This window comes from Ciconia boyciana, chromosome 3, assembly GCF_034638445.1.
Source record: "Ciconia boyciana chromosome 3, ASM3463844v1, whole genome shotgun sequence".
In the NCBI taxonomy this organism is placed as follows: domain Eukaryota; kingdom Metazoa; phylum Chordata; class Aves; order Ciconiiformes; family Ciconiidae; genus Ciconia; species Ciconia boyciana.
Window position 1 is genome coordinate 4,458,214 of NC_132936.1, and position 14,679 is coordinate 4,472,892.

General features: G+C 42.5%; 1 protein-coding gene across 1 annotated transcript in view; it reads left to right on the top strand.

Moving 5' to 3' along the window:
- Positions 1–1,991: 1,991 nt before the first annotated feature.
- Positions 1,992–14,679, top strand: part of PKHD1 (PKHD1 ciliary IPT domain containing fibrocystin/polyductin) — a 269,688-nt gene continuing 257,000 nt past the window's right edge. Inside the window, exons 1-7 of the mRNA XM_072857760.1 lie at positions 1,992–2,043; positions 3,161–3,238; positions 5,274–5,418; positions 6,408–6,507; positions 9,875–9,932; positions 11,399–11,477; positions 13,711–13,785. Coding sequence (XP_072713861.1) covers positions 1,992–2,043; positions 3,161–3,238; positions 5,274–5,418; positions 6,408–6,507; positions 9,875–9,932; positions 11,399–11,477; positions 13,711–13,785 — 587 coding nt within the window. The remainder of the gene's footprint in view (positions 2,044–3,160; positions 3,239–5,273; positions 5,419–6,407; positions 6,508–9,874; positions 9,933–11,398; positions 11,478–13,710; positions 13,786–14,679) is intronic.

Here is a 14,679-nt window from a genome sequence, read left to right on the forward strand (position 1 = left end):
GATTTTGTCCTCTTCTTCCATTATCACCAAATGCTTTGCTGCCCGGTCCTGAGCAGTTATTTCTGTTCTCCGTTCATTCCCCCTTTCCCATGAGGTCAGTATATTGCTACCAAAAATATCCCAATTAACAGATCAGTATTGGGTGTCCCTAAGTGCTTGGAGGACGCTTCTTCTCCAAACTTTCACCAATTGCATTGAAACTGCTTACTGCATTATCTGGCAAAGGCCAGACAGAAAGAAACAGGAGCAGAGAAGCAAGTTCCCTTCCCTTCACTTTCTCTTAAGTAAGGAATGTGCAATGCTCCAACAATATCCAGCACCCTTGGACACAAGCTGACCACATCTAATCAGTGTTCAAGAACACCTTGTGCCTATAGACTGCAGATCATTTCTCTGCATGTGTCAATGCTTTTGAAAATGACTTAAAGCACGAGGCATTCTGAATCACTGTAGCAGCAGCAAACAAAGAACCAGCCCTTTTATTTCTTTGAACAGTGTTGTTTTCTTTAATGTAGCTGTTAATCAGTTCAGTTGGCTTCATTTTGATGGGTCTTATGGACATTTACAGAAGCCAGCAAAGCAGACAGTGCTATGGACAGTTGTTTAGGCTTTCTCAGGTGACCTGACAGGCACTCACCAATGTAGAAGAGGGCTTGAATCAGTGCAGTGTCTGTAGGGAATGGAGCAAGACCACTACATGGAAGAACGCATGAGCTCTTGGTACCATCATCCTGCAGAGGAACGGGGCCTTAAGAGAGTTGAGGTGTCTTCTTGCCCTTTTTTCACCAACTGGTGGAGCAGGACTGTGAAAGGCTGTCTCTTTGCCTCATTTTGTTCTTCTGTGTGGGGGACATGGATTCTCCCTTTGAGAATTACTGATTATACAGTGCCTGATACAGTGATTGTGATTTTTGCCCTTTAGATCCTACCATAAAAAAAATCCAAAATCCTACATTATCTTCTTGCCATTTGATTTTATCTTTGTGCCTGGGGCTTTTGTAGTCTGAACTGAGTTTGAGTAGAACAGAACTGAGTAGAACAGCCCACACCAAGGGCTGTTCTAGGTAAGGGTGTCCCAGTCTCTGTGCTTGCTGCTGAGAATGTGAGGTTCTTGCTCATTTAAAATGTGGCTAAATTAATCAACCCATGGTTATTTCCGTACTAGTACAAAACCCAGCATGAAAACAGTATAGTTGATAGTCTATATTTTTAAATGTTAGAACAGTTCCTGGCATGGAATTTATAAAGGGAATGTGTGATATGACTGGCTATGACAGCAAGTAAGACCAAGGAACTTCCCAGGCCACAGGGACTCAAATGTTTATATTCATAGAAAAACTCCCAGCACTGTTGTGATCAAGTCTACCAGTGCTCTTCCAAGCAATTCCTAAGCACACCTGCAGGAGCCAGCATGGGCCATTCCTAGTTTGGAGCTAGCTGTGGAATGCTAGAGAGCTTAATAGCATAGTCAAGTCATTTGCTTTCAGAGCTGCAGAATGACCATGGCATGATTTAGTTTAATGTAAAGATGTAACAATTTTGCAGAAAGCGGCACAGAGCTAGGAGAGTTTAACACCATCGGCTCTAAATCCTGTAAATGCTTTCACTAATTCACCTGTGCCTACCACTTAATCAGAGTCAGTCTTATGAAACATGGCCCCAGTGGGGGAAAGCTCATCCTGAGCTTGGCTGGAAAGTCATCTGCTCGAAGGGGCATATGTTCTATGTAGATCTGTTGGGTGGGAGGAAAAAGAGTATGGTTTGCAATATATTGATCCTTTATACTGTGTGAGAGATGAATCGGTGTTTTCTTTGTGATTCCACATTGCAGTCCATTTTGTCTGCTATAACACAGGCCATTGCTCCCACAGGTCTGCAACGTGAAGAAAGAATACAGATGGGGTTTGTTTTAAAGTTACAGGGAAGGTACCAAGGCCCCAAGTCATGATCCCGGAGGCAGTCTCTTGTGAAATCTGCATCCAAAGTCCAAGATGAACCTTTGGAGACCATCCTTTCTGAGTGCTGAGCTGATACTCTTTGCAGGTGGGTGATAGAGAGGTGTTGTCTCCAACCACACTGGTCATATAACACCAGCAAAATCCAGTGCCACTGGGTTGGATACAGACTGACTGTGAGTGAGGGACATGGAGAAGCATCTCTAAAAGGTGTTGAATGTTATGGGTTATTGCCTGCAGCATACTGGATGTTGTCTACCCTTATTAGTGGCTTTTCATGGCATTATTTCCATAGCCAGTGGAGATTTCTGGATTCATTGTTAATTGTCCCTGTTCTCCCTGGGTTCATCTTATGCCTGTTGGTTTTCATTCACTTGATGATAGTCATATCACTGTTTGCATGTTGATATTAAGGGTTCGTGATGCAAGTATGTCCAATATTTGGCTTCAGTGATCAATACTGGTGTTCGGCGAGATTGCATTCACACGCAGCTAAGTTGCTGGAAATCTCCTGAAATGCTAAACAGGAAACTGGTTATCACTGGAAAAGGACTTCTGAAAAATTCCGATATCTGGCTACAAAAAAAGAAGCCAGCCACTGGTTCATCTCTATTAGCTTCAGAGGATGAGGGTCCCCAAAATAAACCCTAAATTATCTTAAGAATTTGATGCCTTTATGGTATAGTATACCATGATGCCTACATGGTATAGCAAGTTAGAGGTGACTTAATTTCATGAAGCAAGAGTTCCTTTCCATGCCTGTGTTTCTTTCCTAAGGACTTTGACAAGAAAGAGCTGGACAGGTTATCTTGGAGCCAGAAGAGTATATATTTTGTGGGCAGCCCTAAGTTTGAGTGTACAGAAGTCAGCAAGCACATTTCTTTGAGAGCTGGAGGAATAAACATGAGGTTTATTGTCTTTATTTTAATTCTTGAGGAGGACAGGAGGCTCAGACTGTAGCTTGGTTCACCAAGTCCTGAAGGCATCAAACCCGCCCTGAGGGGAAGCGGGACTATTACATAGGGGAGACAGTTGGGGGAAAAAGGATGAGCAGTATGACTAATATGGATGCCTGAAAAGGAGAAATGAGATGAAGGGTGGGATCACAGGAGGACAGACGTCAGACTACTACGTCTTGTCCTGAACGAGATGTTTTAGATGTTTCCATTGTACTTCAGCCTGACATAGTTGGGTTGTTTTTGCAGTGACAGCCATGGGATTGCTCATTAACCCCCGAGAGGGCAGTGTCGCTGGAGGAACATGGATTACTATTACCCTGGACGGTGAGTTTTGAAGTCTCATAAGGCACATATCAAAGTAACAGAGAATCAGCTCCATTCTGAGATTTGTGGTTGGAGTGACAAACCCTAAGCAACAGATATATGGTCTGAGGCACCCATAACATGAAATTGGCTTGAAGTTATTACTTCATAAGCTATTGGTGGTGGTTGCTTGTTTTTAAATTCTTTCTAAGCAAGAGAAGTCAGATTTCTACCTTATTTTTGTAGACCTAGGGCTAGAAATTTCCTCCCTGCTACCCTTTTTTTGAAGAGAAGCTGAGAGTCTCCTCTATTTATAGGTCCTCTGATGCTGGAGCTTTAAAAACACTAATGATAAACACGAGATATGAGTAAAAGTCACAGAAATGGATATGCCATGCCATTTGGGCCCAAAACCAACTGTACAAAGCTAGGCCGGATTTTCAGCTGTGCTGAATATTGATTTATTGGGAAGAGAGTTGGTTTCTGGGACAGGTGTATGTTTGATTTAGCTGCTCAAATTCTGACACTGTCATTTATAACTATGATGAATGGTATCAGTCTTATTTGTCTGAATATTGTGTGTTCCCATAGAGATGATGAAATGGAGGGAAGAAAGACAGCTCATGTCTTCAAGGGAGATGTTTCCCCAACAGCACTGTGTGGCAGGCAGAGACAGTCACAGCTGGGACCTCACAGTTCAACTAGATTCTCTTTTTTTGGTGGGAGAAAGCAGACAGCCAGGCCCTGGGAGAAGGGGAAAAACCTTCCTGGGACGAGGAGGAAATATGCAGTTTGCTGCAAATCGAGAAATCACTGATGTGATTTAAAGTGAGTCTGTGGGCTGGGAACCACCTGTGAAGATCATGAGCAAAGAGAGAGTTGTTTGTAAGCCTTCTTAATTTCTAGTTGTATTTGATTATGCTACAAAAGTTAAGCATGCTAGTTTATGTTCAGATAAAGCTTGACTTTCTGAAGATTAAAAGTCTTTGATCCTTTGGACAGCTCCCTCTAAAGAAGTGAGCTAAGCAGATCCACCTTACAGCACAGGCCAACTTGAGGTCCTGTCAGCAAAACTATGCAAGACATCACCAACTGCAAAGACAGTGTCAAATGGTACTAATTTTGCTTTAACTGCTTTAAGTATCTATGGACATGTGTTTTTTCCAGTGTAGATGGCTGAGGCAATTCAAACTCCCAATAACTGTCAATCTCTGCAGTAGAATACATGTAGGAGAGTCCAAATACCGTATTAGAGGCAAAAAAAGCCACGCAGCTGCATGGTGAGATGAGCTTGGTCTTAATATGTGTACTGGTTTTGGCTAGGATAGAGTTAAATTTCTTCATAGTAGCTTGTATGGTGCTAGTTTTGGATTTGTGCTGGAAACAGCATTGATAACACAGGGATGTTTTTGTTACTGCTGAGCAGTGCTTACACAGAGTCAAGGCCTTTTCTGCTCCTCACCCCACCCCACCAGCAAGTAGGCTGGGGGTGCACAAGAAGTTGGGAGGGGACACGGCTGGGACAGCTGACCCCAACTGACCAAAGGGCTATTCCATACCATATGGCGTCATACTCAGCCATAAAACTAGGGTGGAGGTTGGTGGGGGGACTGCTGCTCGGGGGCTGGCTGGGCATCAGTTTGGTAGTGGTGAGCAATTGTTTTTATTTGCATCACTTGTCTTTCTTAGGTTTTATTTTCCTCTCTCTTTGTTATATTTTTCTCTTTTCATTACAGTTCATTATTATTATTTCTTTTAAATTATTAAACTGTTTTTATCTCAACCCATGAGTTTTCTCACTTTTACCCTTCTGATTTTCTTCCCCCAACCCACCGGGGGGGAGTGAGTGAGTGGCTGTGTGGTGCTTAGTTGCTGACTGGGGTTAAACCACAATAATATGATATTACATAAACATTATTTTAAAAAGCCTGATTAAGGGCTCTAAACATTGCTCCTAAAGAGAAGCTGGGTTGCACATTCAAAAATGTTTGTCGTGTGCCTGAATGTGAGTAATCCTGTCCTCACAGAGCTCTTCTGGTTGACTTTGATTACTTAGGCTCAACATTCCACCAGCTAGAACGCGTCTCTTCAGCCAGCACATCGCAGCTGGAGGTCACCCTAGTGAATCCAGACCGGCCCAGGTTGCCATGTGATGTCTCTCCTCTGTATTTTGACTTACGCACTATAAGATGCAGAACAAGGTACGATCCATTACTATAGTGTGGGTGAGACCTTGTCATTTGTCTGGTAGGATTCTCATTTTCTTTCAGTGTCCGTATAAGCAGTTTGGGAGTTGAAGGAATTCCTACGGCTGTTACTATGGCTGCACCTGAGCACCCCTTGAGCTGCGTTGCATTTATCCTTATTTCAACTTAATGAAGCACTGGACTAGCTAGCATGAGAGTCAGAGTGAGGCTTCTTGGAGAGGCTAGACTCAGATCTTCAAAGTTTTGTGAACATCTAATTCTTAGATGCAAAACTCCCAAGAAAGTCTTGGGGGGGATTTTGCCAGCTTTTGGTGTCCTTTACCTGTCCAAGATCATAGAGAGAGGTTATGAGTAGAGCAGGAAACAAATATGGTTTCAAGCACCAGCTGTGCAATCTAAGCTCCCTGTTTGCCATCATGTCATAACTTTGAAGATGGTTGTTTGACTGGAAGACTATGGGTATCTCAAGAGGCTGTAAGAGGGACCCTCATGGGGGTCTTCCATCTCTTGTGCTATGATTTGGCTGGGAGTTAATTCTGCTGAATGCTGAGCTGAGAAACTGTGTGCATTAAGAATGCAACATTAATTTACAAACCAGGATCAAGATGCCCTGTAAATCCAGGCAGCCCTGGGTTATTTTAATACTATTGAATAACTGTTATTCATTAGTATTAATGAGTACTAATGTTCATGTCTGTGTTTTGCATTAACATACAATTTGGATAGAGTTCTGATGTAGTTCTATCACCTTCTGCACTTAACTGTAGTTTCTTGCTGTGCCTCCACATTTCTTTTAAATTGTACTTTTAGAGTTTGGATTCATATCTGTAACATTTGGTTTCACAGTGTAAATTTGCTTTGCTCTATCAAAACCTCATTGGACCTACTAAGAATGGAGACCCTGTGAAGGACCTGGCATTTCCTAAAAAATAAACCCAATCTGTATAAAAATAATATAATATAACACATTTTATTCCACCTAGGTCTTCACCTCAAGAGGGTTTGTACTACGTGGAGGTGATCTTTAAAGGTCATGTGATTAACAACCTGACTGAGGTGGAGAAAGAAAACTATACTTTCAAGGTAATCACCAAGCAAGTATAGAAGTGATGATAAAGAATTCAAGGTATTGAAGGGAGTCAAACTTCAGACGTAGTATCACAGGGAATATGTTGAAATATTATCTCTCATATACTGTATGTCTGATTGCATGTCAGGACAAGAAGTTAGGATGCTCCTTCTGTCCCTTAAAACTAGGTGCATTGAGGTACTCATCAGTCTGGCACTGGATAGACTAGGTGACCTAAGAGGTCTTTCTGAATCAAAAATTTGGGTCCAAGTTAATCTGTCTCTGCACTTAAGCCGCAGAGGCAGAAGACCCTATTGTGTCAGAAGACCCTATGCTGGCTTCTTCTGGTGTTACACACCAAGCTGCAGGGTGGCAGCTAACAATCTGCACTGACAGGTAACCATGGGCAAGAATACCTCTCATGGGCACAGCTGGTTCCAGGAAAGGACATCTCTCCAGGTCTAGGACAGCTCTCCACGCCTAAGATGAGCAAGATTTGGAAAGCTTGGACCTCAGTAGTGATTTCATATCTGTTGCTCAGTTATTATGAGAGCTCGCTACTCACCCTCAGACCAGTATTTTCCCTTTGGCTCTCAATGTCAAAGCACATTGTCTCAGGAGCTTGTGGGGTATGGCAATATCAGACCAGGTAATGATGATGGTGTCAGAATCTCTTGCAGAGAAGAATCCTTAACCATGGCTGTGTGCTCCAGGATGAGGCTTGGTGTGTTCAGAAGTCACGTTCCACCTCTGTGCTAACTTCGAGTATCGAGCAAGAAAGCCCAGCATTTTCAGTAAATTGCACATTAAAGCTGAAGAGTCGTTGGGTGGTTCAGCTATCTTAGAGAGTTGATGAAAAATCACCAGGGGATGCTGTTAATGAGGCACATTCCAAGCTAAATAAAACACAATGTGTCTCTTTGTTTTGGGACTGGGACCTGGGAGCTATGTGTATTAAAAATTAATTTTGCCTCCACAGTAGATTGAAAAAGCCTGCTGCAGGCAGCAACAAGTCTGAACAGCTCAGAAGACTTGTGTCAGCTAGTGGCCCTAGCTTTCATGCTGGTTTTGGCTTTTTAGCATCAGCTCCAGCCCAGGGTATGGTGTGATGTTGCCTTTCTTTCTCAGAAGCGGCCATCACTGCAGAGAGTTTGTGGCTACTCATTAATTATTCACATGACCATAAGAAAGAAGAAAGTGAAAACTGAGCTTTGAAAGGGAATGAGGTTCAAGGAAAGCTTGGAAAAAAATGACATATGCAATGGTGTCCTTGATTTGATTCTGCAAATGAGTTTTTTATGCTGTCTACTGGGCTGACAGCAGCATCCGTACGTGCAAGTGAAGACTTGAGAAAACTCAAAAAGACGGTGGGGAGGATGGAGATGTGTGGAGAAGGCTCTGAGAAATGGGTGATTTGGGGAATGGGGACACATGGCAAATGTACTTTTTATGTAAGGTTAATGAAATCGAGCAGTTAATGACTTAGATGGAAACAGGATTTAGCCAGGTAGCAGGACTGCAGGCCAGATTTATGGAGGTATTTGTAGCTCCTAAGAAAGCAGAGACACAAATAGATTTTACAAAATCTACAAGCCAGATGCCTTTATACATCATCTTAAACCCAAGACCCCTACATACCTTGATGGATTTGACCCTTGGTTTTCACATAATGATTTTCATTTCCAGAGTGCAGAATGCTGCACTGGGGAAAGAAGATGATGATACTCTTATTTTTCAAAGCAGATATCTGAGGAATAAAGAACTGACATGGTTTTGCCAAGGTCTCCCTGTAAAATGCAAGTCTGTGCCTGTATTAGTTAGGAAGGCAGGGTCAGGATGTGGTCTCCGGCACTGCCTGGGATCACCTAGCTGCTGCTCCTTGGTGCAGTTTGGGTGATGGCAAGTCTGCTCCCATCAGACAGCGTGGATCAGGCCACTTTCTTTTTGGTGTAGGGGAAGAGTTTCCCTAAGTGGATATAAGCCGTGATGGTCCCTGGGCCAAATAGCAGGTTCCAAGTTATTTTGTTTACTTGTATAGCTGTAGTCCAAGAGCCCACCTTCCCTTTCCATAACTCTCCTTGTGGCTTTCCCAAGCTATCCAACTCTTTTTCATTGCCTGTCCAGGTATGTTCCCACCGACACCAGACCACACTGTCTCAGGTACATCAGCTTGTTACAAGATAATATTCAGCTAACCCAGAACTGGATAATACCTAGTGTGCTGGAGACAACTCCTTATCCAGAGCAGGAATTTTTTAAACACATCCAAGGGGTTTTGATTACCTTTTTATTTCTTGTAGTACTAGGATCCAGATGCTTGATTTGGACATAAGGCACTTTTTAGCTGCCGAAGCCATCCATTTATTTGTCCTGTTCTGTTTGCCATCTTCCAGGCAAGGACAGGAACATTTACAGATAATATTGGTTCCATGTGAGTTAACAGTGTATGGAGGACCATGTGAGCCTCTTGCTACTCGACTGATGAGTAGTGCTCCCACACACAATGCCATTTGAATAGGATCGATGTCAGCCTAGGCAAAAAATTTCTAGAGTAATTTTGGTTAAAAAAGGTCTCACAGATTTGAGAGTCAACTGGAGAAAAGGGGCAATAGGGCTGATCTACTAATTGAAAATGCAGCCAAAGCATGTGCCAGGTCAGGTATCCATGTCTCTCAGCTACTTTGGGAGGCTGATGATGACCTTCCTCCACTTGGAAAGGGTCCCTGTGTGTTCCCCATCTTCTGAGAGGCTTGCCTCAAAGCACAATCTCTCTGCTCTTTCTTGGACTCTGTTTAAGTCAAAAATAGTACCCCACAGCAGATTTCCAGTATTTTCTTGCCGTTTCCTCAGAAGGAAAGGTAGTGCTTTCCCAAAGACACCTCTGATGTATTATACTGCATTAAGATGGGCCAATACAAGCATTTTCTTTGCTACACTGCTTTAGGATACTCTACAAGCTTGCTAAAGGCTAGCTGAAGTATCTCACTTCTGTGATGTAGAAATAGTTTTTAAGAGTATATTATTGGGAAGAAAAATGGTGCCATAATGCCAGATAACGTGGTGGTCTCGACTTCAGATAAAGCATGGCTTAGAAATTTTGTAGTGTATTAAACCATATCTTCTGGAATTGACTCAAGCCAGGGTGGACAATCTGGGCACAAAGAGGATGCAAAAATAGCAGTAAGCCATACTCTGAATGCAGAGGGGGCAAGAAAGGGACATTGTACTTACTCCTTTTGCAGAGCAGGACTCCAAAGATCAAATCCTAAAGTGTGAGTCTCTGAAACGCGGTTGCCAACTGTGTTGTGAGCAATGCGTAATCAGATCTTGTTGGGCTGCTGTGAAAACGACTGCCATTTAACTACAAATATCTCTTTGCAGTTCTCTGCTGCGCAGACACCTGTGGTTCACCAAATTAGTCCACCATCTGGCATCCCAGGTATGGGACCTTTCTTTAAGCTGGAGCCCACTTTAATTATTATTTGATGTTCCATACTGTCTTTCTCCTTATGAGGGATCTGTCTTGCTGGGGATTAAAATGAGCACCTCCAGAACTTAATGTCCAAGCTCATGCTGAACATGAAAATGGGTTTGTGCAAGGGGAGAGAGTCTGCAGCACGGGGTATGAGAGAAGTGGGTAATGCACAGTGACCAGGTTATTTGGGACTTAGCTTCTGCAGCCCAACTCTGCCTCAGTAGAGAGATGTTGTTCAGCAGATGGATATGTCTAATCAGCCTCAACTCTTGAGTCATCTGACCCTCTTTATTTAGTAATTTATTTGGTAATTTATTTAGTAATTTATTTACTAATTTATTAGTAATTTATTATTTATTTAGTAATTGTTTTAAGAATAATTAGCTATTAGGTGGTAATATTGTAATACCATACAGACCTTTTGGTTAATGGGGCTTTAGTTCACACTTTAAAGTTACATGAGAAGACAGTCACTGTTTTTGGTCTGAACAGTTAACTGATGTATGGAAGACTTTTTTCCCCTATTTCTATTCTGTTTTTATTTGCAGGCTTCTTTAGAAAAATTGAAATGCTGATTTCCAAAGTCAAGATTAATCAAAACATTTTGGTCTCTCAAGAGTGCAGAGGGGTACTTGGATGATTAGAGCATGTAGATGCTCCTAAATTTAAGTCCATCCCTCATTTCCTATTATTTTCAGGTGTAGTTCAGCTCCAGATTCTCGTGCCTTGCTTTAGGGTGTCTGTATGCAGGTTTCTATGTGTTAGCTGGATGTTTGATCTCCCAGTGTAGTCAGAGAAGAACATGAGAGTAACACTAAGTGTCTAGTGCTATTTGAGATGTCCTGGAGCATGAAGGAGCTGCATGGAGCAGGTAGATATGACACAGGACCAGGAAGACTCATTCCCTTCTGGAGTCACAGTGGGAGGATAAGGTGCCTCAAATGATTTAAGACACCTGTGTGCAGGCAACTAAACCAAGCTGTCACCCAACATGATCAAGGGAGTGATTCAGCTGGACACATATATGCTGAGGTCCTTCTTTAGACCCTGATCCTGTCTAGTGTACAAATGATGTCATTTTGGTTGCCTGATGAGGTTCTACAGTGGAATTTAGTTAGAATGTGGGGTTTAGTTAACAAAAGAGTTGAGGAAAAGGTCTTCTCAGTACAAATACTAGAGATCTGCTCAAAAATCAGGAATGGACTTTTTTTGTGGGAAACGAAGACGTGTGTTTTGGGAAAAGTGAATTAAGTGCAAAGTCACCTTGAACTATAGTAGAAGCTGAGAGTAGACACCAGTGCAGCCAGTTGGGCACTTCTCTGCAAAATTGGCAAAGACCAAGGATTTCTTTTGTTCAGCTCATACAATCTGCAAATACAGATTGTCTGCTTTTAAAAGACTCTCTTCAATTTCAATTTCCTTTTAAACAGGAAATTTAATAGAGATCTATGGGAAGACAATTTCTGGAAGATATGAGACCCTGGACTTCAACGTGGATTATATTGATGGGTAATTATATATAGGCTGCTATCTGACCCAGTCCCTGTAAATTGGCGTTTCTTCCATCAGCCTCCTTGACAGCAATAAATTGCAACCAGTTGGCCCAGAATTGCCATTTACTTCCTTTGTGGTTTATTGCAGCTCATGAGTTGGGCTCCAGCAAACTTTGTTAATCTAATTGCAACTGGTCCATTAAGCTAGTTGGTTTGTTTACTGGCAGCGCAGTCAATCACAGCTCAGTGTGAATTGTACTGTAATTGCGTCTGGTTGCTGTAGATTTTATTTTGGCTAGCTAATTAAAATTTAACTAATTAAAATAATGTCAGAATCTAAAAGTTAAATAAATTTTCCCTTCCATTTGCATTTTTAGAAAAACTATTAGTTTGAAGCAGATGCTCTGGTGAGTCAGAAGACAAAGCAGAAGTATTTTGAGACAAAAGGCTTTGTTCACTGCTTTAAACCTTCTCTTGTCACTCCCTTGTTCTCAAAGAAGGTTTGATTTTTATTTTCTGCTGCTTCTATGGTTACATGCAACAGAGCAAAGCAGGTAGATTTTAAAAATTTACTTCAGGACAGCAGCACATTAAGCATAGTAAATCCAAAATGAGCATCAACGCTGACCTGCCGTCTGTCATATGTATTTCCATATGTATGGAGTGTTCTCAGATACTACTGAGTTATGACTTCCTTGCACTTGTGTTAAAGGCAGTGAAGAACTAAGCCCAGGTGAGTATTTTAAAGATTAAACTATTAATCTACAGTTGCTGTGCTGGCATTTTAAGGAGCCAGGCTCATTTCAGGAGCCAGGGAAGGTATGTATTCTCAGTAGTTAGAAATTCTACTTGCAGCAGCAGATATTTGACCACTAGATGCTTTTAACGGCTTCTCAGGCTGAATGGAAATGTCCCTTGCTAAGTAACTAAATTACCTGCTAGCGTGAATGAAAGTCCGGTGCAGATTCCTGCCATACCAGCTGTACCCGCTTATCAGCCCTACATTTTTGCCCCCTGGATGCACATTAGTATCCTTTGTTTCATATTAATTATTGGTTTACCTGCCTCTAGTGGAACTGTGAAACCTTTGGTCAGTGGGAAGAAAGGCTGGTCTGTCTGACTGCAGGTTGGACGTGCCTGCATGCTCCATTACTAGATTACTCATTTACAGCTCAGCCTCATGATAGCCAAAAAGGAAATGGCCTCAAAATCTTAGCATACCAGACAGGTTCACATCGTAGCTTCACATGAATACTTTGCCCATTTTTGGTGTGTTAGTAAATATGTACCAGGTGGGAACTTGGACTTGACCAGAGCAGTCTGTCACTCAGTCACACTAATTCAGGATTTGGAGCAAAAAAGAGAACCTCTTTTGTATTTCCAAGTGTGTTCTGCACCCTTTTCTATGCTTTGTATGGGATGCAATGGTCCAGTGATGCTGAATCAAACATTTTGCAGCACTGATTTTTTTTCCTGTTTATCCTTACAAGGAAAGGCATCTCAATATCAGCAAGCTGTATTAATGAAAGAAGTTTTTATTAAAACCTCATAAAACTACAGTCTGAAGCATGAGTCACAGCAGAGTGTTTGCATTACAGGTTTTAATTACATATTTTCCTTAATTGCCTGTTAATTCGGAAAGAATAATTGCCACACTTTGCTTATTATGCTAATTACTGTGAATTTATTGCTCCCACCTGATTTCTCCTCTTCTGTGGAAGTTGTCTCTTGCCATATTGGTTCTTTAAGGTAGGGATACTTGGATTTGCTCTTAGGAGCTTGGATGATTCCTAGCAGAGGTTGTTTGTAGCGTCTTCCCTCAGTGAATTAAAGAAATGCCTGAGCTGCACCTTGAAGCAGTATGGCTGTAAGAGCATGATGCTGTACTTGTGCTGCCTGCTGCTTCTGGAAGGCAAGGGTGAGTAGAGTCCTCCTGGGGCTCAGACTACCAACCCTTCTCTACAGGGAGGAGGCGTCAGGTTGTTCAGAGCTAGCTTTCTCAAAGGTGGTCCTGCCACAGTCTTTACAGAGGTGCAGTTCCTGCAGTATTTGGGGAATATACTTTGCAGGCTAAGGTATGGCAGATTAGAGTGTGTCCAGTTTTCGAGGAGGTTAATAAATGCTAGATACAAGTGAGGGGAAATTCCTGTCCCATTTGAAAATATTGGCTGCTGATTTTAACAGCATGAGGATTTAATTTGTGAAACTTTGTTGTATCATACCTCATCTTTGCTGTTTTTTTTTCCTAGACCAGCTATCCTTGTGGCGGAAGGAGATGGATGGACCAGTCTCTGCTCTTTTGCTGACAGGCGAGCTGGAAGCATGTCAGTTCTTGACTTGCCTTTGGTTTGTGTTGGTGCAAGGGCTCAGCACAGCTTGTGCACAAAAATTTTCTTGGCTTTTGGAGAAGCTTTTCTGCTTTGACTTAAGATGGTGGGGTACCATGGGGAGTTGACCATATGGCCTGTGACAGGGGTGGGTGAGGGCTGCTGGCTCTCTGTTGCTCTAGCCATAACCAGACAGGGCCAGGGGCTCTTCTCTAACCCAGAACTGATATACTACGTGCTGGCCACATCTGTTCAACTCTTTAGACTCCAAAAGAGAGGGTAGGCATTTCCAAGCTGCCTATTGACTCTGGTCAATGAATTGTCTCCAGTCATATACAGACACTAATTTGAAAGATGGATTAGCTGATCTGAGCCCAGACTGGGCAAGTAGAGCTCTAAAAATTTAACAGCATAGGCAGACAGGTTCTGGTGCCTGGGCCCTGGCACTGTTCATTTATTGGTATTAATGTATCCTTGTCTTCTGTGAGTTGCAGGAGACCCTTTAGACAGCTGGCTCTTGCACCCTGCTGAATTACAGAAGAAGCCATGGGTTCTGCAGCAGCATTTCTTTTATGAATGATGCACTTCTCACAGTGCCTGTGAGCCCTGGAAAAGGGAGGCTGCTTTTACAGGGAACCAGGGGAAAAACCTGCTCTTGCAGAAGTCAGGGCTAAGAATCCTGGGGTCCTCAGCAGGCCCTCTTATTGCATTGTAAAATTCCTCCTGGCCCCCAGGAGGGGGACTTAAATGCAAATGTGAGTTGATGATGGGACTTGTGTCATTCCATGGCTCCAGAAGGTTGATGTAATGCCAGCATGTCTGGTTTAATTGTTACCTGCTCCTACTTACAGATTAGGGACATGCAGAGGAGCAAGTAGAGGGGAAACACTT